General features: G+C 40.8%; 1 protein-coding gene across 1 annotated transcript in view; it reads left to right on the top strand.

Moving 5' to 3' along the window:
- Positions 1–26,109, top strand: part of TAFA4 (TAFA chemokine like family member 4) — a 127,852-nt gene that overhangs the window by 57,716 nt on the left and 44,027 nt on the right. The window contains exon 3 of the mRNA XM_070933546.1: positions 14,959–15,114. Within this exon, the coding sequence (XP_070789647.1) occupies positions 14,959–15,114 (156 nt within the window). The remainder of the gene's footprint in view (positions 1–14,958; positions 15,115–26,109) is intronic.

Here is a 26,109-nt window from a genome sequence, read left to right as displayed (position 1 = left end):
ACCCATTTGGTTTCTTTTGTTGGTTTGTGTGTTTTGTTTCTGGTTGGTTTAATAAACTTGTTGTGTTTAACACGCTGTGTCTTCGTTCAAGACTGGGGAACTGTGTGCAAAAGGGGCGTGGTGAGAGCACAGAGTAGGAAGTTATTTAAATAAAGGTTCTCTCAGTTGCTGGCAGAAATGAGGATTTAACCCTATGCTGGAGTGTATACGCAGCGTTCCGAAAAAGGACGTTCAGGCAAGACAACGTCCATTTTCCACCATTGCAATCCACTCGCTTATATTCAATGGACTCCCTAGAGCAGCTTCTGTACTCATGGACTTCATAGCATGTCTTAGGACTGATTGGATGAGTTTGTTTGTTGTTCCCCATGTGCCAAATTCTACCTGCCAATGCATCACTTCTGAAGGTCATCATTGTGCACAACTAATTGTTAGCTTTAGATCCCACTATGTGAACATGATAACAGAGACTCTTGTCAGGCTTCAAAACCCAAGATAGACATGTTGAGGTTCTTCTAAGCAGTTTCTTTTATCATTCCCCACCTATAAACAAGAATCTTATTTATTTATTTATTTATTTATTTGTTTAAATTTCTATACCGCCCTTCTCCAATATAGGACTCAGGGCGGTGAACAGCCAAAGTAAAAACAAGACATACATACAAAACATACAAAAATCTAAAAAAACTGATTAAAATAATTAAATATCTTGGCCATAATTAAAACTGTTCCAATTTAAAATCAATTTAAAATTTGACTCAAGCCAGCCCAGCTAGTTGAAATAAATGGGTTTTCAGGGCCCGATGAAAAATCCGGAGGTCTGTTATTGTACGTAACTCTGGGGGGAGGTTGTTCCAGAGGGTGGGCGCCACCACAGAGAAGGCTCTCCCCCTGGGGGTCGCCAGCCAACATTGTCTGGCGGACGGCACCCTGAGGAGGCCTACTCTTTGTGAGCGTACTGGCCGGTGGGAGGCTATTGGTGGCAGAAGGTGGTCTCGTAAGTACCCCGGCCCTAAGCCATGGAGCGCTTTAAAGGTGGTCACCAACACCTTGAAGCGCACCCGGAAGACCACCGGGAGCCAGTGCAGCTCGCGCAGGAGAGGTGTCACATGGGAGCGCCTCGTCGCCCCCATAATCCCCCGCGCGGCCGCGTTCTGGACCAGCTGGAGCCTCCGGGTGCACCCCAGGGGGAGCCCCATGTAGAGAACGTTGCAGTAGTCTTGCCAAACTAAAGGTAAAGGTAAAGGTTCCCCTCACACATACGTGCTAGTCATTCCAGACTCTAGAGGGCGGTGCTCATCTCTGTTTCAAAGTCAAAGAGCCAGCACTGTCCAAGACGTCTCCGTGGCCATGTGGCCGGCATGACTAATCGGCAAAGGCGCACAGAACGTTGTTACTTTCCCACCAAAGGTGGTCCCCATTTTTCTACTTGCATTCCTAATGTGCTTTCAAACTACTAGATTGGCAGAAGCTGGGACAAATAACAGGAGCTCACCCTGTTAATACGGCACTAGGGATTCGAACTGCTGAACTGCCGACCTTTTGATCGACAAGCTCAGTGTCTTAACCACTGAGCCACCACATCCCTTGCTGAACTAAAGCAGACTAATTACACCATCAAATATATAGTCTGAGTACTCCTAGGGAGGAGCTATTTTGATTCTCTTCGTTCCAGACAAACTATTTAAACTTTTCTGTCTTTGGTCCTTTGGAACGTCCTTTCTCCATCCTCGGAATCAGGATTACCTTTCACCGCAGGTCTTAGAAATACATTCCTTTCATGTGTTCTAATTTTGCACACCGATTATGTCTTCATTTAAACCGCTGTTCCATTTTTTTCTCCTTCCTGGTGTTTTCCTGTGAGTGCGTAATCTCTGTATTTTTTGATCAGCCAAGTGTTGATCCATTAGTTGTGACAGGAATTGACCCACCAACCTATTGCCCAAGCTTGATATTATGAGCTGAGAGAGAGTGACTGGTCCAAAGTTACCAACACGGCTTTCTTGCCTAAGGTGGGACTAGAACTCATAGTCTCCTGGTTTTCAAAGCAGTGGGTGCTTTACCACTGAACCAAACTGACTTTCTTTAAACCACTGTTTACTGGAATACTGCATCTAAGCTGAGGAACTGAGCTTTTTTTAATTCTGATAAGTAAATCAGAACCAGACTGTTGTTTCAATAATGGGAAGCAGAAGAAAGAATGGAGTAATCAAGAGCTCATTCATGGATCTGTAAACTACGATTTCCTATTGTCATTATTATCAGTTGCAGCTCTTACCTGACGTCTCACTGAATATATATAGTCTCTTTTTAAGTCAATCTAAGCAGCTGCCCATCTCCACGTTTTGTGACAGAAAATTTTGCAAATAAAGTGCTTTGGGTATTTGCCTTTATTTCTAAACAATCTTTCCGATTTTTTTTCATTATTCAGAAAGTCCCAAATGTTCTCACCTAAATTATCAAGCATTCTTTGCAGGCATTCAAGTGTAATATGCTGTGCTGCATTGAAAAGCACCTGCAGGGCACTTTTTAGGTGGCAAGTAAATAGGACTATTTTCTTATTATTGCTAAGAAGTTATGTGATTGTCATTAGATTGAATTGTTCATGTTTCATTTAAATTGTGTTTCCAGAGTGTACACGTTTCTTTAGGACAAGCAGAAATGAAAGCTAGTTGAGTGACTTTGTGTCAGTCACTCACTCTCACCTCCCAGAGTAGTTGAGGGGGGAGGGGGGAGGAGAAGGAAGGAGAATTAGGTATATTCGCCATCTTGAGTTGTTCATAAATATAATAAAGGTGGGATATCAATAAAAAGTAATCACATTTAAATTTCAACAGCACTCCAAAGGCAACTATCAAAATTTGAGTTGGCTGGTCCAAATAAAAAAGTAGGAAGAGCCAAAAAGTCATTTGACTCAGTTTTAATTTACAATATATAAAACTCCAGTTTTGAATAATTTTCCTATTTTGTCTTATTAAAAAATTGAGTTTGGTGTCAACTTTAAAGTCTCTCTGGGTGGTATATAGGATTCTCAGCTTGTCATTCTCTGGTAACTGTGTATGGAGCAAAACTGTTGGTATTTTTTTAAGCATATTAATATTTGGATGGTTATTGGCATGCAATAATATATTTTGTAACCAAAGATACAAAATAATATCTAATACTTTGCATATTATTGCATGTATGGTGGTATTGATTTTACAAATTACAAATCTCTACAGCATTTTCTTTTAAAAAAAGAAAAATTCATTCTTGAACATTTGAACCCAAATTTCTAATGCAAATAAAAATGTTCACATGAACTTTTCATTTGATCATTTGTAAATTGACACTGGAACTAATGTTGGTTTCAGACAAAAACTATGGACTCAGAGGTTTCTCATGGGACAGGCTGTTTTGCTTTCTTTCTAAAAGGAATACTTTTAATAAAGTATTCTTTACCACAAGAGCTGGTTGCATCCTTAATTAATTAATTAATTAATTAATTAATTAATTAATTAATTTTATTCATTGGATTTGCTTGCTGCCCATCTCACTTCTTTGTTATTTGATCAAGTCCTGGTTATTGTGAATGGAATAAATAGAGATATCCTACACATTTGCCTGTTTTTCAAGCAAACCTGAGTCAAGTGATACCAGAATATGGATTCTAATGCAAGTCTCTGAGAAAAGACTGAATGTTTTTATGGTTATAGCAATAGCACTTAGACTTATATATTGCTTCACAGTGCTTTACAGCCCTCTCTAAGCGGTTTGCAGAGTCAGCATATGGCCCCCAACAACCTGGGTTCTCATTTTACTGGCCTCGGAAAGATGGAAGGCTGAGTCAACTGAGGCTGAGTCAACCTTGAACCTGGTGAGATTCGAACTGCCAAATTGCAGGCAGCCAGCAGTCAGCAAAAATAACCTGCGTTACTGCATTCTAACCACTGCGCCACCACAACTCTTATTATGGTAATATTGTTACATTATTGTAATGTAGTGCTTAGTACATATTGAGAATAAGATCCAATGGAATGTAGATAACTTTCCGGTTGATAGGTTTAAAAACTCAAATGGCAATTTAAGCAGTTCCATTCTGACTATCTCTTTAGAAATGGGTTTATTCAGAATTTAAATACCACAATATTTAACACATCCATGCTAAACTTACAAATTTCTGTTTTAATAAAAAAATTTTTCGTAATGAGCTCTTTTATGGGTCTGGGCCTCAGGAGGGATTTGCATGGATTTGTTCAGGCATCCCTTAGGAATCAAGATTCACTCAAGGGTGTGGATCAGTGGTGGATTGCCCCTGGTTCGGACCCGTTCTATAGAACTGGTAGTACAACTGGCGGGAGGCTCCGCCACCGACCCCAACGTCATCAGAATGCTTCTGCACATGCGCATACTGGTTTGCAATGGCGCGTGGCCCCATTGTGAACCGGTAGTAAAGGTAAGTAGAACCCACCCCTGGTGTGGATGTGTGTATATACAAACAGAGAGAGAGACTCTCTCGCTACGCACGGTCACTCATGCCCTTGTCACCTCCCGCCTGGACTATTGCAACGCTCTCTACATGGGGCTCCCCTTGAGGAGCACCCGGAGGCTCCAACTGGCGTAGAGTGCGGCCGCGCGGGTGGTAATGGGAGCGACATGGCGTTCCCATGTAACACCCCTCCTGCGCGAGCTGCACTGGCTCCCGGTGGTCTTCCGGGTGCGCTTCAAGGTTTTGGTTACCACCTTTAAAGCGCTCCATGGCTTAGGACCCGGGTACTTGCGGGACCGCCTACTACCACCAATAGCCTCCCACCGGCCGGTACGCTCCCATAGAGAGGGGCTCCTCTGGGTGCCGTCAGCCAAACAATGCCGACTGGCGGTCCCCAGGGGGAGAGCCTTCTCTGTGGTGGCACCTACTATCTGGAACGAGCTCCCCCCAGAGATACGGAGGATCCCGGATCTGCGCACCTTCCGCCGCGTCTTAAAGACCTTATTATTTCACCAGGCCGGCCTGGCCTAATTTTCCCCCTCTTTTATAAAAGATTTTTAAAATTTTAAATATCTTTTAGTATTTTATATATTCAATTTTAAATTGGTTTTAAAAGTTTGGGGTTTTAAATTTGTCGGGGCCAAAATTATTTAATTCGATTTTATTCTATTTTTAAATTTTGTATTGTATGTGTTTTTATTGTTTGGCTGTGCACCGCCCTGAGTCCTTCGGGAGTAGGGCGGTATAGAAATCTAATAAAATGAAAATGAAATGAAAATGAAATGAGAGAATGAGAGAATATGAGAGAGAAGAGAATGAGAGAACGAGAGAGAGAGAGAATGAGAGTGAATAAGAGAGAGAAGAGAATGAAAGAGAGAGACAGAATGAGGGAGAATGAGAGAGACAGAATGAAAGAGAGAGAATGAGAGAGAATGAAAGAATGGTGTTCATAATTGGAATATTACCCTTACTTGTTTCATCCGAATAAGCCTGCTTTATCTAAAAAAGGCCTCTTAAAGGATAAGGCAAACACTGAAAGCAGTTTTCTAATAATTGCGAAGTGCTGGGTCTTTCTGGAAGATTAATGATTAGCCAAGCAGCAACTAATGCCTCCAGATCAGCCTGCTAGAATCCTCTTGAGAATCCAGTTATCTTAGATTGTAATGTATGCCTCTCATATTAAAATGTTCCAGACCCAAGTCGATTGGTGTCATGCAGCCACCTCAGTTGCCTTCTGTTCTGTAAGAGATATTAGCAAATCATCACAATGCTTGGCGATCAAAGCAAGAAAACCATTGTTTAAACAGTTCATATTAAGAATAGCAGGACTCTCCCTGGCACTTATCTTCAATACCAACCATTTTTATTTAATGTGACTTTAGCAGACATTTGTTTATTCCCACTGTACAGATTCAAATAGATAGCGCATTTATATCTTTACTGGGCAATTTTTGACACCTTGATACTTCTATTTCAGGAGGATTCACCGGGTGTAGATTGCTTATGCAGGATAATTTTAAATAGATAATGTAGGGAGACAGTTATCGAGATCCTCTTAGGAGTTGGTAGATTTGCCAGAACCAGCTGATTTTCCCCTTTGCCTATAAAGAAAGAGAAGGGAAAAAGAGAAAATTACACCTTGGATTAGTAGCCATCTCCCAATTTTACTGTTTCAAGGGAATACACAATAGTCCCTTCCACACCACATTTTACTCCCTCCCTCCCCTGTCTCTCCTGGTAGAAGGGTAGATTCAGAAACAGGCAATGCAATGTATCCACATCTCTGTGCTAACTCCAGAAACTTTTTTGTATAGGAATATAATACAGGAATTGTCACTTCATTTGGTGATAACATGCTGTCTTTCAAGTGAATCAAAAGCATTTGAAAAAAATAAAATAAAATCAAGTGCAGTGGGCCAAGTGCAGGGGGCACCAAGTGGGCAGTGGGCACTAAGGATGGTGCCAGGGAGCATGCTGGCTTCTGTGAACACTAAGTTGCTTGCATTTATAACTGTATTATGTGTGTGTGCGTGTGCGTGTGCGTGTGCGTGTGCGTGTGCGTGTGCGTGTGTGCCAATATTTATCTGTATTGGCAAATTTTTTTCGGAGCACATGGTTATGTCAAATCTGCTTTGATTTATCAGCCATTTTCATCCAGTGCTATGTTCTCTTCCTGGGTGAGCCTTTGACTTGTATCTGATTTAAGGTCAGCTGCACTACTTATTTTCAGGGGACTTCAATCTCCATATAGATGTGACCTCTGATGTTCACCAGTAAATGCTGTTATACTATGATCTCCTCTTACATTGTCAGCATTTTCTTTGGCTGGTAGGAGTGAAAGGTCAGGCTTTTGATTTAGTTAACTTCTTGGGACTCTCATTACCAGGACTTGATGGTGCCCACCTTGACTTTTCATTTTACACCCGCCTTCTCTCAGCTTTCTAATTTCGTACTAATAATGTGCTTGAAAGAAGCAGGCAGTTTTCTCAACTTCGCATACTGGTGGGATGAAAGGTAATAAAATTAATTGTTTGTTTTCCATCCATAATGCAAGCTTGCATGTTTATATTTTGAGTCCTTATCATCATGTTTTCCTGTCCAATTGTTAGCTTTTTCTCTAAACATTTGTGTTAATTCTTCAAATTTCCTTTTGGATGCGCAGGTTTGTTTCCTTTAGTGCTTTGATATTTTTACTAGGGGAGAATTGAGAGCAATGGAAGTAAAGTTGAAGCACAGAGAGATGAGGCTGCTTCTATTGGAATTCTGGATGTCCAAACCAGATCAGTAATTTGGTGCTGACAAGGAGATAAATTGTCTTGAATTGTTTGCAAGTTTGTGGAACAGGTCTCTGATCTCCACTTTTGTGTGATACATGTGTGCTGGTGGGATGGTATTGGAAAGGATGTACAATGACTTTGAAGCAAACATCATATAATTGCATGACCCTCATTTTTTGGTTACCAGCTGGCACAGATCTAAGAGCACCAGCATCATCATCATGAAAGGATAGAGAAGCAAAGGGTGGGAGAAGCATTTTTCCCTAACCATCTATTTCCATTTCTTTCAATCAGATGAAGATGGGGAAAAATAGCTGGACTTCATCTAGTGAAGGGGGCAGGGAATGAAAAAGTTGTTCATTACTGTATGTGTTTTACAAATATTCATGCTGATGTTAAAAAAAAATGCAGAGTTCCATTTCATTTCAGAAAGCTTCCTGTTATTTATTTTGGATTCTTTAAATTCTAAAGTTATGATTACAGTTGTCATTTGTTTAAAATTAAAGACAGCTTCAAACTTGTTATTTCAGGAGTCTCTAATAGCTTAGAAACAATTAATGAACATTTTCTGAAAGTGAATACAAAGTGAGGTTTGTGAACTTTTAAAGTCTCCATCATGTTTATGAGCAAGATGGTTATTCCAGGGGTGAAATGCTCCGGGTTCGGATCAGATCATCCAATCCGGTAACGATGGCTGTGAGTGGTTCAGAGAACCGGTAGCAAAAATCCCTGCGGCGCCCCCCCCCACCACATGCCCAGCTGAGCCGCGCGATCATCAGAGGCTTTTTTTTTTTTACTTTTAAAAGCACTTTTTTCTACAACCACTGGTTGTAGAAAAAATGCTTTTAAAAGTAAAAAAAAAAAAAAAAGCTGGCCATGCCCACCCAGTCACATTACCCCACAAAACCAGTAGTAACAAATTTTACATTTCAACACTGGGTTATTCCCATTGTTTCCTAGTGCTCAAAATCATGGAAAAGTGGCTACAATCTCCTTAAGGGGAAACAGCTGCCTGGAACACATGTGGGTGATCTCCCATCCTCTCTTAAACCAGAGAGGTTTCAACCAAATAGTCTATTCAGCAGTTCCTTGTCTTTGTCATAGTCATCAGCTACGCCTTTGAAGACCTGTCTTTAGTTCACCATACCTCTCTTGGCAGTCTCCCTATTCAATGGACTTTTGGATGAATTTTACTGTGAACTTCATTCACAAACAGGAGATCAAAATCTGAGGATTTTTGGCATAGTTCAAACAGTTCACTTAATATATTCCATTTATGTCAATTTACATCATTTGCATAATGATGTAATAGATGCTTTACGTTATTTGTATCAGTTTCCCTAATTGCATTATAGACATTTGCATCTCTTTTTGTCATTGGCATAATTATATAATTGATGTTGCACAAGTAATTGTGCAATGTAAAAATGTCAAGAACATAATTATGCAAATGATATACATTGCATCAATTAGGTAAATTTGGATTTAATAGACATTTGGCTTTAACAAGCACCCCTGCTCCCCAAATAGTCCATTAAATTGAGGTTTTACTGAACAAAATATTGCAGTGTGGAATCATCACCTGAAGGCTCTTTAAACAGTTGTAACATGACCTTGCTATGTTTCTCCAGACAGCAATATACACTGTACAAATTAGAGATCTCTTTTTGTAATGCCACACTGTGCTGTGAAATACTGAACATATATTGAAGCTGCAGCATGTCAGAAATGTTCTGGCAATTTTTTCAGTGATTTGGGTCTCCCTTAGCAGTTCAGATCTTTTAAACAGTACAGGTAGTACTTGACTTATGGCCTAAATAGAGCCTGCCCATTACAGATAAAAGTCATAACAGTTGTAAAGTGGGTTATCCACATGACTGATTTGATTTTACTACCTTTTTGTGGCAGTTGTTAAGTAAACCTGATGGTTGTTAAGCGAATGCAGTGGTCAGTACACAAATCGATTTGTTCAGTATTTGCAAAAACTGGAAGTAAACGCCTTTTTATGGGCAAAAACATTGTAAAACACGGTCATGTGATTACGAGAGAGCCAAAAATGTGGGTTGATTTCCAAGCACTTGACATGTGGTCATGTAATTAAAGGCGTTGTCAGAACTTCAGAACAATGTAGTAAGTATCCCTGTGAATGTCTGTCATAACTTCAGCTAGTTGGTAAACGGCCAGTTGTAAGTCAAGGACTGTCTAGCTGTTTGCTGCTTTATCTTTAAAGAGTGTTGTGGGAAGTGAGCTTTAAGAGTTCTGGTGACTTCCTCAGGCAAATCAAGGAACGTGACTTTTCTCAAATCTACTCAAGTTCCTTATTAAGAAAGGCATGGGAACAATCAGGGGTGTTATGGCTTCCAATGGAAAAACAAAACTCCCTGAAAAAAAGAGAGACCCCCTCATAAGCACAGAAAGAACCTCCGAACCTCATATGCATGGAGAGGGAGTGACTTGATTTGAAAACACAGATGTATTTATGTATTCCACTGACAAAATTGATTGACAGCAGAGGACCTAAAATTATGCTTTCTGTTCATGAATGTGCATACACTAGTTAGATTCATGTGGTTCTCTGCTTTGCATGGACATCACTGTTTTCATGTCTTAATAAGCAGAAACTGGGGTAAATATGAGAAGCTAAGAAACACTCTGCTGGATTAAATCAAAAGCCTAGCTAGTGTAGTATTTGGAGAGGAGAAATGATAGCCTTCAAATATCAAAAGGGTTGTCACTTGGAAAAGGGAGTGGACTTTGATGGTCCCAGAGGGCAGGATTAGAATCAGTGGGCTTAAACTAAAAGGAAGCAGATCCAGGCCAGAGGTTGGGAAGAGTTGTGGTCTGCCAGACACAGCCATGTGTCTCTCAAAGATGTCCTACAATGATCTAGGCTAGGGGGTTGGATAGGATGACTTCTAAGACATCTTTCAACTCTATGATTCTGCAATCCATTTCCATATACAGGCTGTAAAGCAAATGATACTTGAGAGTCATACTTCCTCTGATTGCAGAATAAAATTTAGCCATTAATGCTAATAGCTCCTTTCTCCATGAATTTCTCGAATTTAAAGTCACCCAAACTGAATGTAATGACTATATCTGAGGAAATTCCAGATTTCAGTGTGAAGAAAGACTTCTTTTTGTTTCTTCAGAATCTCCCATCACTAAGCATTATTTGTTGACCCCAAGGCCTCTAACATATCCCATACTATTTATTTGTTTGTTCGTTCGTTCATTCATTCATTCATTCATTCACTCACTCACTCACTCACTCACTCACTCACTCTCTCACCCACTATTCCATCCATCCATCCATCCATCCATCCATCCATCCATCCATCCATCCATCCATCCATCCATCCATCCATTATATTTCTGTGCTGCCCAGGAGCTCTGGGCAGTAAGAGGGGCTCTGAGCAGTTATGTCTCCTTTCTGAACTTTCCTTCTAAACTAAGACATGATGTCCCCAGAACTTTTTAAACTGGAAAACCCTCTGTGATACTGGTCTGAATGTGCTCATATATGATTGCAAGCCTAGATGTATTCATTGGGGAATTTGGGAGTCGGTGAAGGGTTCTAATGGATTTGAATGTATATTGGCTTAGGTTCTTAAATTAAAAACAATTCTTGTCTTCCACTTGATGCAGTTGGGATTCCTGGACCCGAATCTGCAGAGTTTGAATAAAAGAAATAAGCAGGATATTACAATAGCCATGCCCCTGACTGATCTCTGACTGCTAATTTTGGGAATCACATGCTGGCAGTACATCATGACTTCAGGGCACAAAGCTCTAATGCTGTTTTACTTCATAGTGCTTCATCTTAGTGAGTTTTACTGCTCATAACCTTAGTCTCTAAATTCAACATGCAATTGCTTAGAACTTGCTTAGGCCAGATTGAATCCTATATTTAAAAAAATACAAACAGGTCTCTCCTACACAAATTATCAAGAGAATAATCACCTCCATTACCTCCCGTTGATGCAAGATTATTAGCAAGCTATTAACCTGTTTAAGTCATTTAAGTGTACAGAACGGTACTTATTCTTTATTTGTTAGCAAAATAAAATCTTCTGTTTATAGCAGCTTGGAAATATTCACAACAGATTTTAGGAAGTGACTTTTTTTTGAAAGATATGGAGATATAAAGATGTTGGCGGCTTATTTATTTCTCAGTTTGCAATAAATCCATTGCCCCAAAGAGCTTTTTTTTTTTAAATGCTATTACTTAGATGTTAGACATGTCCATAAAATATACAGGCTGTCGATAAATATAATATACTGGCTATGATCAACTTTTTTAGTACAATGATCAACCTTTTTGCAACTTTCAGTAAATGGATGATTCATCCCAGAGATGAAGCATATTTTGTTAAAAGGGTGATATCTAGGAGCTGGGGAGCTTGAATAAAATCTCGTATATTCTATTATTTGTTTCATATTCATCCTTGCGTAGTTTTCAGTGCAGCTGTTTAAGTCTTTATGTAAGGTAGTAATTCTGTACTATACATAGAAATGCTGTAGAGAAAATATATTAGAGGACTAAGCGGAGTCTTCATTGGATCTGAATTCCAGTTGTACAATTTCATTTACCTATGGAGTGACTTCAGATTGTTCTCAGCACTTTTTAAAAATATTTAGCATAATATTAGTGTTAAAAATACAGCTTTAAACTAACTTGAGGGTGCAAATGAGCATCGATCACTGATTCTTTTAGGTTGTAGGCTGTGTTGAATAACATATTAATTTTGGAATCTTGATTTAATAAAACAGAATGAGTACAAGTAGCATACAAACAGAAATGTTGCTAATCGCTTCGCATGAATGAGTAAATAAATATGGAAGGAATACCTCCACATCAATCACTATCAGAAATCATCTTAAAATATTATGGTTTAGTAAGCAAGGATTCATGGTTAAATTCTAGCTTATGCTTAGTTTCCGTTCTTCTTTATGAAGAAGTAAACCGGACCACCCCAATGATGCCCTTTAAGTGATGTCCCGGTGCCTGGAGGCTGTACGGATCTGGATAGGGAGGAACAGACTCAGGCTCAACCCATCCAAGACCGAGTGGCTGTGGTTTCTGACATCCCGATATAGTCAGTTGGTGCCATCATTGACTATTGGAGGCGAGTCATTGGCCCCCACGGAGAGGGCTCGCAACTTGGGGGTTCTCCTGGACTCACAGCTGTCTTTAGAAGAGCACTTGACGGCTGTGGCCGGGAGGGCGTTTTATCAGGTTCGCCTGATTCGCCAGTTGCGTCCCTTTCTGGATCGGGACTCGTTAAATACGGTCACTCATGCCCTCGTCACTTCCCGCCTGGACTACTGCAATGCTCTCTACATGGGGCTCCCCTTGAGGAGCACCCGGAGGCTCCAGCTGGTCCAGAATGTGGCCGCGTGGGTGGTTATGGGAGCGACGGGGTGCTCCCATGTGACCCTCCTCCTGCGCAAGCTGCACTGGCTCCCGGTGGTCTTCCGGGTGCGCTTCAAAGTTTTGGTTACCACCTTTAGAGCGCTCCATGGCTTAGGACCGGGGTATCTATGAGACCGCCTTCTGCCACCAGTGGCCTCTCACCGACCAGTACGCTCCCATAAAGAGGGGCTCCTCAGGGTGCCATCGGCCAAACAATGTTGACTGGCGGCCCCCAGGGGGGGAGCCTTCTCTGTGGGGGCACCCGCCATCTGGAACGAGCTCTCCCCAGAGATACGGAGGATCCCGGACCTGCTCACTTTCCGCCGTGCCATCAAAACATTTCTTTTCCAGCTGGCCGGCCTGGCCTAACCTCTCTTTTAAACTTTTTTAAAATTTTTAAAATTTAAAAATTTTAAATTTGTCTTATGAATTGGAGTGTTTTAAATTTCGTTTTTCGGGCCAATTATTTAATTGTATTTTAATGGTTTTTTAACATTTGTAGTATATGTATTTTATTTGGCTGTTCACCGTCCTGAGTCCTTTGGGAGTAGGGCGGTATACAAATTTAATTAATAATAATAATAATAATAATAATAATAATAATAATAATAATAATAATAATAATAATAATAATAATTTTCAAAACTGTTTTAGCAATATGAATGACTCTGGCCTTTCAAAATTATAAAAGTATTTTTGTTCTTATGAGGGAACTTGTATCTTTAATTCTATATCCCTTTAGTTTCAAAAGTTAACTCACATTTTTGCCTGGCTTTGCATATTAATGCAACCTGATGAGCATGTTTTACTGCTCCCAAGACTGTTGCCACATTCTACTAGTAAATGAATAAATGTTGCTGTTAGATATACATACTAACTTATTTAGACCTTTGATAAAGGCCTAAAGTCAGAAAGTACATTATATTACTTTTGGTAAATGTATCAGAAAGTAAAGCAAAAAAGTTCACTCTATCTGTACATCAAAATTCTGGATGTAAAGGTATGCCTCAATCAGTAGATTGCCTACTTGAATAAAAAATAAGGTTGCCTGATTGGACTGCAATGCAATGATGTAAATAGAATCTTGTTGAATAATGCTTCCAGTAGGTTATCATGAATTGCTCAAACACTTATTTTTAACCTATAAAGCACTTTATGGCTTGCTTCCCAGGTATCTTCAGGATTGCCTTTTTCAACTGGAGTTAACCTGACCAGTGTGCCTCTCAGGGAAGAAATTACCTTAATTTATGTAAGGTAAAGGCAAGAGGAAATCTGAAGCTGGTTTTTGGTAGCAATCTATGCCCTATGGAATAGTCCTCCTGTTAAGGTCAGGCAGGTGCTTAGCTATCGAGTCTGTTATCTGCACCTCTATAACTGTCTGGTTTGGTTCTTCAACCCAACAAGATAGACACAGACTTCAGAGGATAATTAGAACTGCAGAAAAAAACAATTACTACCAACCTGCCTTCCATTGAGGACCTGTATACTGCACGAGTCAAAAAGAGGGCTGTGAAAATATTTACAGACCCCTCAAATCCTGGACATAAACTGTTTCAACTTCTACCCTCAAAACGATGCTATAGAGCACTGCACATCAGAACAACTAGACACAAGAACAGTTTTTCCCCGAACACCATCACTCTGCTAAACAAATAATTCCCTCAACACTGTCAAACTAGCTACTAAGTCTGCATTACTATTAATCTGCTCATCGTTCCTATTACCCATCTCCTCCCACTTATGACTGTATGACTGTAACTTTGTTGCTGGTATCCTTACGATTTATATTGACTGTTTCCCTATGACTATCATTAAGTGTTGTACCTTATGATTCTTGACGAATGTATCTTTTATGTACACCGAGAGCATATGCACCAAGACAAATTCCTTGTGTGTCCAATCACATTGGCCAATAAAGAATTCTATTCTATTCTATTCTATTCTATTCTATTCTATTCTATTCTATTCTATTCTATTCTATTCTATTCTATTCTATTCTATTCTATTCTATTCTATTCTATTCTATTCTATCGGAAGCCCATGTAATACCAAATTGCTTTTAAGTTTTATTATGTGATTACCACAGTATACAAATTTAATAAAAAGAATTATTCCATTGTAATGGATTGCATGATAAGGATGAGTCACACAGTGCAATAGGTGAAATGATGGAGGCTGTAATAAGATTTCTCATAATTTATCCATGAACTGCTTTTTCTGAAAAAAACAAACAACCGTGGAAACAATGTCCTTTGTAATCAGTTCTGAGACAATAACCCATGCCTTGTTGTTTGTAGGCCTCAACCAAGTTAAGCAAGGAACCTGCGAGGTGGTTGCAGTGCATCGGTGTTGCAACAAGAACAGGATTGAAGAGCGGTCACAGACAGTCAAGTGCTCCTGCTTCCCAGGTCAGGTTGCAGGCACAACACACGCGCGGCCATCTTGTGTCGAAGGTAAGGATCTTTTACCTTATTGGCTTCAAAATTCAAAGACTCTGTCCATCTCCTTAACATTGTGAATTCATAATTGATAATAACAAGAATAAATCCCTCTCTTTATCAAAGTTAGACATATGTTTCTTTACATGTAATTGTTAATTAATTTATATAATTGATGCAGTTAATTAGTTATAGCAGTGATCCTAACCCAAAGGGTCAGTCTCCAAAAATTAAATATTTGTTCATGCAGTCTTCTGCCAGAATGATTACTTGTTATGTAATAGATATATTTTTAACCTCTTTGCATGGAAAAGTCTACTTTGAACAAGGCCTAAATTGAACAAAGGCCTTTTGGATAATTAATCCAGGAATAGCCAACTTGACCCTATTTGATATTTTTTTAGCCAAAAAAAATCAGGATAAAGGAATTAGTTAATTATGCCTCCACCAAACATGGCCATTACCACTTCCCCCTCCCCCCCTCCAATTCCACAAAACCAGAACAGATCTACCACTTTTGTCCACTAAATCTCTTGAAACAGTGTAAAATCTGGACTTAGAAGCATGAAGAAACACAGTAGGATTTTGCAGTTGATAAGAGGAATGGAATTACTTGTTTCATTGAACCCTCGTGGGGCAGTGGTTAGAATGCAGTATTGCAGGCTAACTCTGCCCACTGCCTGGAGTTTGATCCTGATGGGACTCAAGGTTGACTCAGCCTTCCATCCTTCTGAGGTTGGTAAAATGAGGACCAAGATTGTTGGGGGCAATATGCTGACATTGTAAACCACCCAGAGAGTGCTATAAAGCATTATGGAGCGGTATATAAGTCTAAGTGCTGTGCTGTTGTTATTCCTTATCCATATCCCATCTTTCTTGTAGATGGCTTATATAAGGTTCTGGCCTTACTTTTATCCCCATGATAGCAGCCCTAAGGAGGAAGATAAGTCTGAGACAGGGCAATTCACACAGTCATCCATAGAGTTTCGATGTCTGAAAGAAATTAGGTCCATTATATACATATAAAGCAAATTGGAATCAGAGACTCAGTGAAATCAGCAGAAAATGAAGATCGTCTTCTGGTTACTTTCAGAAGGCCATGCTAGTAATGAAGAGAGGAACCTGTTTCTATGAGATTAAACTACATGTGGAATGGGCATTCCTGTCTTAGAGCTATTTAAAAAATACTTGCCATTTGAATTATAGCCTGGTTTAAAGATAGAGGCAACATATGTGGGAATACAGGTATTGAATTTAGCCATCAACCTTAACCTCAACCTAAGGAGCAAAATGAATTTGTAGTACAACTACTTGAACTGAGCTGAAAGAAATGGATGTTCACTAAACTCTAATTCTCTTTGCTGTTTTCCAAAGGTCATCTTGATTTTTGTCGTTCAGGCTGGGTAACCTGATAGTCTCCTGGTTACGGTTGCTTTCCATAATTTGCTTTTGTGTTTAAATGAGAATTTTTCTGTATCGATATATATCTTCTGTTTCTTTTCTTCGTTTGTCTATCTCTGGCAATGCATAAGAGCAGCCACCCTCATCTTGGATAGGTGGACATTCTGAAACGATATCTGTTATTTGAATTTCTTCAGCAGATATTTATATGACTTCCAGTGAAAATGTGAAGGGTTTCCCTTTTTTGAGTTAAATGTATATTAATGGTTGAAATTTAGATTGCTTTAAAGAAAATCAAGAAATTGCGTAATGTGACACTTTCCTTCCTCCTACTCCCCAACATCAGAGTGATTAGATTTCTCTCTTCTACTGGATAGTTTTTTGTTGAGCAATAAGAACTATAAATTCTACTTAGTGCTTCTGTCAACAGCAGTGAAATATCCTGATATAAAATGTTAAGAGATTTATATTTACATGAAAGCAAAACAGTACGTTATTTAATAGCTTCCTGCTAATTAATATTGACATAGAAAGTGTATTTATTAAGCTAAGTAGAAGATGCTTAACTTCTCTTTTCATTGCTTTCCACACAAAACCGTATCCTTCTAAAATGAATTAGCAATAACACAGAACTTCATTTTCTCTAATTTCTCTGATGTTTTAATCTATGAATTAACCCAGGGTTTTTCAATGGTAAAACATGCTTTGGTCAAATTATAGATTGTAGTTGTGCTGCTAACATTTGAACCTTATCTAATGTTTACGTGTTCCACAGAGTTTGGAAGAGATATCAAATTTATTTTTCAGGTAGTTTAAGTGTTCTGTGGAAAGACAGCATCAATTTATGGGCTTCTAATCAGTAATGTTTGTATGGGTGATAGAATTAGTAAAACAAGGCATCAAGACAATGGGAAGAAATCTGAACTGAAACAACAGCAAAAAAACAAGCACCAAGAGTACCAGTAGGTGCAGATATAGAATACAGAAAATACAAAATATAGAATACAGAAAATACAAAATATGGAATACAGAAAAAGAGAGCTGGAAGGGACCTTGGAGGTCTTCTAGTCCAACCCACTGCTCAGGCCAGAAACCCTAAGGTCTCTGGACAATTGGCTGTCCATCCTCTTCTTAAAAACCTCCAGTGATCGAGAAGGACAGAAACCCAGCTACAAGGATTCATTTGTGTAGAACCTTCACAAGTGGTGGGTAAAGCAGGATGAATGGTGTAGTTCATCCACTTATTTTGGATAAAATTGTTTGACTAAGTCCCCATTATGTTTTGGATGTTGACCTTTGGTTTCCTCCTCGTTAGAAAGTTTTTCATTCAGAGATTAACATAATGTAACTGATGTTAGTATTGATTTTATGTTTTAAATTCTGTATTTTTTAAAAAAATTCAGCTCCCTTAAATGTTAATCCTAGCATAAAGAGGGAGTATAAATTTTTAAAACATTAGATACACAGATACTCTCTCTCTCTCTCTCTCTCTCACACACACACACACACACACACACACTCACACTCTTAATTGTCTTAATTGTTTTAATTGCCTCAGAAGATATCTGAAATACATTTGACTGAATCTTTTCACAAGTAATCCCCTCAGTCTGGAGAAATACAGAGTAAACTTTATCTCCCCGAAAGCATTTGTGCATTATCTCAAGTTGGGTGGAACATCATTTATTTTTGATTTGTTGAAATCTTAGGTATAAGATCAGTTCCCTGACACATTTTATTTATTCCCAATGTCACATATTTAATTTCTCTTGTTCAGAGATTAAATGTTGCTTGTATGTTTACTTTTTGTACCTCATATATTTGAGCAAGCAATTCAAAATGCAATCTCTCTTACTCTCTTCCCCCCTGTCTCTGCCTTGATCTCTCCCCTCTCTCCCTCTCCTCTCTCTTCCTCTCCTTCTTTCTCCCCCTCCCCCTCCGCCTCTCCCTATCTCCTTCCCTTCCCCTCTCTGTATGTATCTGTATGTGTATTTGTATGTGTATGTGTGTACATCTATTCCAAGGCAAAGCTGATAATATTTTATATACTATGCACTGTGAAACAACACACCTTATGATGTGGAATAAATTCAAGATGTTTGCTTAAAATATGCATCTAAATGGCAGAGGTAGATTCCCTTTGGTTTCTTTTTTACAATATTCTAATATTTGCCCTAACAGATCTTTCTTGAAACTGTTTACTGCATAAATTTTGAGATTTAACAAAGGAAATATTATGTATGCATGTATTGGATGTACAAAATAGGCAATTCTGCATTTTCCCTATAGTATGACAGCTTAGAGTGGTTTTTTTTTTTTTAAATTATACTATAAACTCTGAGATAATTTATTCTATATTTAGGGCAGGAATCCATGTATGTCCACTTACACTTTGCAAATCTTATTTTGGGGGGGATGAATGCAACTCTGTGAAGCTTCTGTACTGCAGAAGCCTTAAGGAGCTTTTTAATTAAGGTTGGCTGTTCCTGCCCTCACTTGTGTAACTAATTATTTTCAGTATACATTTCTTTTTCAAAGAGCTAACCCATCGTCCCCAATTTGGGCTTAGTAGTAACTTGAACATTTGTGTGTGTGTGCGCGCGTGTGTGTGTGTATACACATACACACAATAAATATGTATATATATGAATATACTTAAAATCTGAGAGCAAAATGAAGTATCAACTATGGCCCTAAATTTATTCAAGCCACTGTAAAGCTATATCAAAATAGAATGCCAGATAGCAGATAGCTTAATGTAATGGAAAGATTCCATGCAGGGAGAAACACTAAAGTTAGGCGTATAACTTTTGTAATAAATTATTCTTGAGGCTGATATTTGTGTGAAAAAAAGACATAACTTTCATTAGGAAGTTGTATTTTGATTGGTAATTTTAAGTGACTGAACTCTAGCTACAGCTAAAATATAATCTTGTAGTCTTCCATGAGGGAGAAATAATGATTCATCTTAAATGGTTGAACTACACAGATCAGAGTCAGAAGAGACAAAAATGAGAGAAAGGAAGGAAGTGATAAAAGTTTTCAGGATATCAGTCTAACCAATAGGAACATGTTCCACAGGGGCCTGCAGATTACATCTTTCAGGAAAGAGATAAAATATAAGTCCCTTTGTTGCCCCTCAAGGTCTGTAGATATAGAAAGCTGCTGCAAACTAAGCCAAATTCCAACATTTCCCTTCTCAATGGCTGTGGCACCAGTTTATAAATCCCCCTTACTTTTTATTTTATTCATTTATTTATTTTGCCGAGTACGTATTAGATAATATATATAAGTATAAACATGAATTGAATACATAAAATGAATACAATTAAAGGGAACATTAGGACAGGGATGGTAGGCACTTATGCACGCCCCTTACAGACCTCTTAGGATTGGGGTGAGGTCAACAGTAGACAGTCTAAGGTTAAAATTTTGGGGGTTTTGGGCGGAAACTACAGAGTCAGATAGTGCATTCCAGGCATTGACCACTCTGTTGCTGAAGTCATATTTTCTGCAATCGAGTTTGGAGCGGTTCACTTTAAGTTTGTATCTATTGTGTGCTCATGTATTGTTGTGGTTGAAGCTGAAGTAGTCATTGACAGGTAGGACATTGTAGCAGATGATTTTATGAGCTATGCTTAGGTCATATTGAACGCGGTGTAGTTCTAAATTTTCTAAGCCCCAAATTTCAAGTCTGGTGGCATAAGGCATTTTGTTGTGAGTGGAGGAGTGGAGAACTCTTATTGTGAAATATTTCTGGACATGTTCAATTGTATTAATGTCCGATATGCAGTACGGGTTCCAGACAGATGGGCTGTATTCGAGAATTAGTCTAGCAAATGTTCTGTATGCTCTGGTTAGTAGTGTAATATTACCAGAGAAGAAGCTACGCAAGATTAGGTTTACAACCCTTAATGCATTTTGGGTGATGTTGTTACAGTGGGCTTTGGCACTTAGATCATTTGATATGAGTACACCAAGGTCCTTGACAGAGTGAGGGTCATATACAAGGTCATGTCCACTCAGCTTGTATTTTGTGTTCTGATTCTTTTTGCCAATGTGTAAGACAGAGCATTTGTTGGTTGAGATTTGGAGTTGCCAATTTTTTATTTATTTATTTATTTATTTATTTATTATATTTCTATACCGCCTTTCTCCCGTAGGACTCAAGGCGGTGTACAGTCAAGAAAAATATAGACACACAAACATCATAAAATTGCTAATTAAAATTGTTACTTAGTTTGGTCAATTAAATAAAACCCAGAATTAGATAACATTTAAAAAATCATTTGCATGTTTGTATGTTTAGCCCTGCCTGTTGGAACATCAGGGTCTTGAGGGCACGGCGGAAAGCACGGAGATCAGGGATATTCCGTATCTCCGGGGGCAGTTCATTCCAAAGGGTTGGAGCCCCCACAGAGAAGGCCCTCCCCCTGGGAGTCGCCAGTCGACATAATTTGACTGACGGTACCCTGAGTAGTCCCTCCCTGTGAGAACGAACTGGTCGGTGGGAGGCTATTGGTGGCAAAAGACGGTCTCGTAGGTACCCAGGTCCTAAGCCATGGAGCGCTTTAAAGGTGATAACTAACACCTTGAATCGCACCCGGAAGACCACCGGGAGCCAGTGCAGCTCGCGTAGGAGAGGTGTTACATGGGCGTAATGAGCTGCGCCCATAATCACCCGCGCGGCTACGTTCTGGACCAGTTGGAGCCTCCGGGTGCTTTTCAAGGGGAGCCCCATGTAGAGAGCATTACAGTAGTCCATACGGGAGGTAACTAGGGCATGAGTGACCGTGCGCAAGGCGTCCCGATCCAGAAAGGGACGCAACTGGCGGATCAGGCGAACCTGATAAAAGGCACCCCTGGCCACGGCCGTCAAATGATCTTCTAAAGATAACCGTGAATCCAGGAGGACACCCAAGTTGCGGGCCCTCTCTGTGGGGAGCAAGATCTCATCCCCTATTGTCAGTGATGGTACCAGCTGACTATACCGGGACGCCGGAAGCCACAGCCACTCGGTCTTGGAGGGGTTGAGTCTGAGCTTGTTTCTCCCCATCCAGATCCGCACGGCCTCCAGGCAACGGGACATCACAGCAAGGGCATCATTGGGGTGGTCTGGGGTGGAGATGTATAGCTGTGTGTCATCAGCATACTGATGAACACTCACCCCAAAACCACGGATGAGCTCACCTAGCGGTTTTACATAAATGTTGAACAGAAGGGGTGAGAGGACTGACCCTTGTGGCACCCCACAAATAAGGTGCCTCGAGGTCGACCTCTGCCCCCCTGCCAACACAAACTGCGAACGGTCAGAGAGGAAGGAGGAGAACCACCGAAGAACAGTGCCCCCTATTCCTAACCCCTCCAGCCGGTGCAGTAAGATACCATGGTCGATGGTATCAAAAGCCGCTGAGAGATCTAATAGGACCAGGATAGAGGAGCAACCTCTGTCCCGAGCCCTCCAGAGATCATCCACCAATGCGACCAATGCCGTTTCTGTGCTGTATCGTGACCTGAAGCCCGACTGGAACGGATCCAGATAGACAACTTCATCCAGGTATCGGGGTAGTTGTCGCGCCACCACACTCTCAACAACCTTCGCAACAAAGCGAAGATTGGAGACTGGACGATAATTTGATAATATAGCCGGGTCCAGGGAAGGCTTCTTGAGGAGGGGCTTCACAACCGCCTCTTTCAAGGCGGCGGGAAAGACACCCTCACTCAGGGAAGCATTTATAATCCCCTGGAGCCAGCCTCGTGTAACCTCCCGGGAGGCCAGTACCAACCAGGAGGGACACGGGTCCAATAAACATGTGGCAGCGTTAAGCTTGCCCAGAATCCTGTCCACGTCCTCAGGAGCCACAGAGTCAAACTTTTTTGACCATTCTGGCACAAAGTCAAGGTCTTTTTGAAGGGCAGCAGCATTGTTGGTGGTGTTAAATAGTTTTACATCATCGGCGAAGAGAATGCAGTTATTTATAATAAGATCACAAAGGTCATTTATGTATAGTATGAAGAGTGTTGGTCCTAGAACGCTGCCTTGGGGGACAACGCTATTAACAGGTGCAGGATTTGATAGGGCGCTCCCTATTTTGACCACTTCTTGTCTCTTTGACAGGAACGCGGTTATCCAATTATGGAGGGGTCCGGAGATGTCATAGGATTTTAGTTTTAGAAGTAGTTTGTCATGTACCACTGAATCAAAGGCTTTACAGAAGTCTATGTAAATTGCATTACTTCACAAAAGAGTTTATACTGATCTCTTGATAATGTCTTGGTGAGTAGTCTTCTTCTATCTTTTCTGGGCACAAAAAAAGCCACTTCTGCTCAACAAACCCATCTCACATATGATGGTGCTTGATATCAATATACATTGTATGTGGAATAGCTCTGAACTGGAAACTAGAGGGCAATTTTTGTTGTCCATATGCATGATTGTAGATTTGGACTCATCTATCCTGAAGATTAGTAGTAGTTGGTGTGGCCTGGTTAGCTCTTGACAAGCTTGTGCCACAGATATGTATCCTGGTTCTTTAATAAATAATAAATAAATAAATAAATAAATAAATAATTTTATTTCTATACCGCCCTTCTCCCGAAGGACTCAGGGCGGTGTACAGCCTATTAAAAACACATGGCGAAAATTTCAGCGTACTTGAAGGACTATATACAAGAATGATATGCATTGGAATGGAGAAGATGGATTGATTATATTCAAAATAAGTATCAGACAAGAAAATATCAAATAGCTTATGAATGAATGTTAAATCTTAGAAGTATTATGTTATCCATAGTGGAGTTAAGGTTTCAGGGGGGGATTTGGTAGTTTAAGGATAGATAGGTTAATTTAGCTTATGATTGTTAACTGAAATACCCTGTATTTTGCTCTGGGAAGTCTAGGGGGGATGGGGGAAAGGGGTGGGGTGGTGGGGGGGGGGGGAGGGAAAAAGGGTGGGGGGAATATTGGGGTAATTTTTTTTTGTAAAACTTTTCAATAAAAAAATCCCACAAAGACAGACATCAGTTAAAAATAATTAAAATTATTACATAATTTTGGCTCAGATTTAAAATCCCAAAAATTTAAAACACCCAATTTAAAAATCATTACATTGATAGCCTGGCCTGGCAGAACAGCAGGGTCTTGAGGGCACAGCGAAATACATGAAGGTTGGAGATCTTACGCATTTCCGTGGGCAGTTCATTCCACAGGGCAGGGGCTCCCACAGAGAAGGCCCTCCCCCTGGGTGTCATCAGTCAACATAACTTGGCTGATGGCACCCTGAGGAGGCCCTCTCTGTGGGAGCGAACTGGGCGGTGGGAGGCTGTTGGTGGCAGAAGTCGGTCTCGAAGGTACCCGGGTCCTATTCCATGGAGCGCTTTAAAGGTGGTGACCAACACCTTGAATCGCACCTGGAAGACCACTGGGAGCCAGTGCAGCTCGCGCAGGAGGGGTGTCACATGGGCACAATGGGTTGCACCCATAACCAACCACGCGGCCGCATTCTGGACCAGCTGGAGCCTCCGAGTGCTCTTCAAGGAGAGCCCCATGTAGAGAGCATTACAATAGTCCAGCCAGGAGGTGACAAGGGCGTGAGTGACTGTGCTCAAGGCGTCCTGGTCCAGAAAGGGCTGCAACTGGCGAATCAGGCGAACCTGATAAAAAGCCCCCCTGGCCACGGCCGTCATATGCTCTTCTAAAGACAGCCGTGCGTCCAGGAGGATGCCCAGATTGCGAGCTGTCTCTGTAATCAGATGCTTTGAAAAGGAAAAGACATTAGGTTATACTAAGCTCAGCAAGCAAACACTTTCAATTTAGCACCCAATTTATCTCTATGTTTTGTAGTTAGGAAAGTCTTGATTCTCTTGCTACCAACCATTTAATGGACCCATCAGACTGTTGCCTTCCTGACAATGCAAAAAGAAGCAGATGATCCAAGCTGATAATGTTTTACAAACTATTATCTGCATTTTCTTGATCTTGGCCTTCTAGGGTAAACTAGAGAGGCATCACAACCACATGAGATAATTCTACTTTATTATAAAGTTACATTAATAGAATCTTTCAAGCATGAAAGTACAGACCACACTTGGAATTGGGTAAGAAAAGAAGATCTAGGGTTAGGATCTAGGGGTGACATGATAGCAGTGTTCCAGTATCTGAGGGGCTGCCACAAAGAAGAGGGGTGGGGTTCAACCAGGGGTGAAATGCTCCCGGTTCGGACCGGCTCGGGTGAGTAGGTAGCGATGATGGCCGGTGGTTCAGAGAACTGGTAGCAATGGCAGCTGGAGGCTCCGTCCAGCCGCCCCATTCCCCGGACTCAGGGAATGCACCATTCCCCGGACTCCTACTGTTTACCTTTCTCCCGCAGCTGGCTGTCAGGGAAGGCAAGCGCCCAAAAGGTACCGGAGTCGCTCACTCTCCTTCTTGAATGAGTCGCTCTGGTTCACGCGCCGGCTGCGCACGCGCACACAGTTTATTTAATTCAGCGGCAGGTTGGGTGTGCGCTTGCGCAGCCGGCGCGTGGACCAGAGCGGCTCATTCAAGAAGGAGAGTGAGTGACTCTGGTACCTTTCAGGCGCTTGCCTTTCCTGACAGCAAGCTGCGGGAGAAAGGTGAGCAGTAGGAGTCCGGGGAATGGGGCGGGTGGGCGGAGCTGCGGGAGAAAGAAATTTAAAAATTTTTCCTACCGGGTTCTGTGGGCGTGGCTTGGTGGAAGGGTGACTGAGTGGGCGTGGCTGTGAGTGACATTGAGTTGGCCATGCCCACTCAGTCACAGGACACCCCCCCCCACCAAGCCATGCCCACAGAACCGGTAGGGAAAATTTTTAGATTTCACCCCTGGTTTCAACCTATTCTCCAAAGCACCTGAAAACAGGACTAAAAGCAATGTATGGAAACTAATCAAGGAGAAAACCAACCTAGAACTAATGAGAAATTTCCTGACAGTCAGAACAATTTATCAGTGGAATGACTTGCTTCCAAAAGTTGTGGTGCTCCAACACTGGAGATTTTAAAGAAGAGATTGGATAACCATTTGTCTGAAATCATGTAGGGTTTCCTGCTTGAGCAGGGGATTGGATTAGAAGACCTTCAAAGTTCCTTCCAAGTCTAATATTACATTTTTCCTGAGCCTCGTGCCTGCCATCCAGTTGCTATAAGTACCGTATTTTCCGGAATATAAGACGCACCGGATTATAAGATGCACCTACCTTTTTTGGTGAGGAAAAGAAGAAAAAGAAATCTCCCTCTGCCTCTGCCTCTGCCTCTGCCTCTGCCTCTGAGCAATTTTGCCTCCTTGCAGCAAACAGCCTGCTTTACTTTCATTTTCGTTTTTAGCATGGCTTGATTAGCACAAGGAAAAAAAAAATCTGCTCTAGCAATTTACCTTTTTGCAACAAGCAGCAGAGCCCTGCGCAAAACAGCTGGGAGCAAATCAGCTGAGAGTCGGGAGGCCGATCCAATCAACTTGTGCTAATTAGGATGTGCTGAAGCTAAAAGGAGCTGTTTCTTCTTGCTGTTTGCTGCAAGGAGGTAACTGCTGCGAGGCAGAGGCCAAAGGGTGGGGGCCAGTGGGTGGGCGGGGCTATATTCGGTGTATAAGACTCACC

The sequence above is a fragment of the Pituophis catenifer genome, unplaced genomic scaffold (genome assembly GCF_029215685.1).
Source record: "Pituophis catenifer annectens isolate HBS135680 unplaced genomic scaffold, rPitCat1.0.hap2 SCAF_2, whole genome shotgun sequence".
Taxonomy (NCBI): Eukaryota; Metazoa; Chordata; class Lepidosauria; order Squamata; family Colubridae; genus Pituophis; species Pituophis catenifer.
Note: the sequence above shows the minus strand (reverse complement) of the source record. Positions and strands in the feature narration are given on the sequence as shown.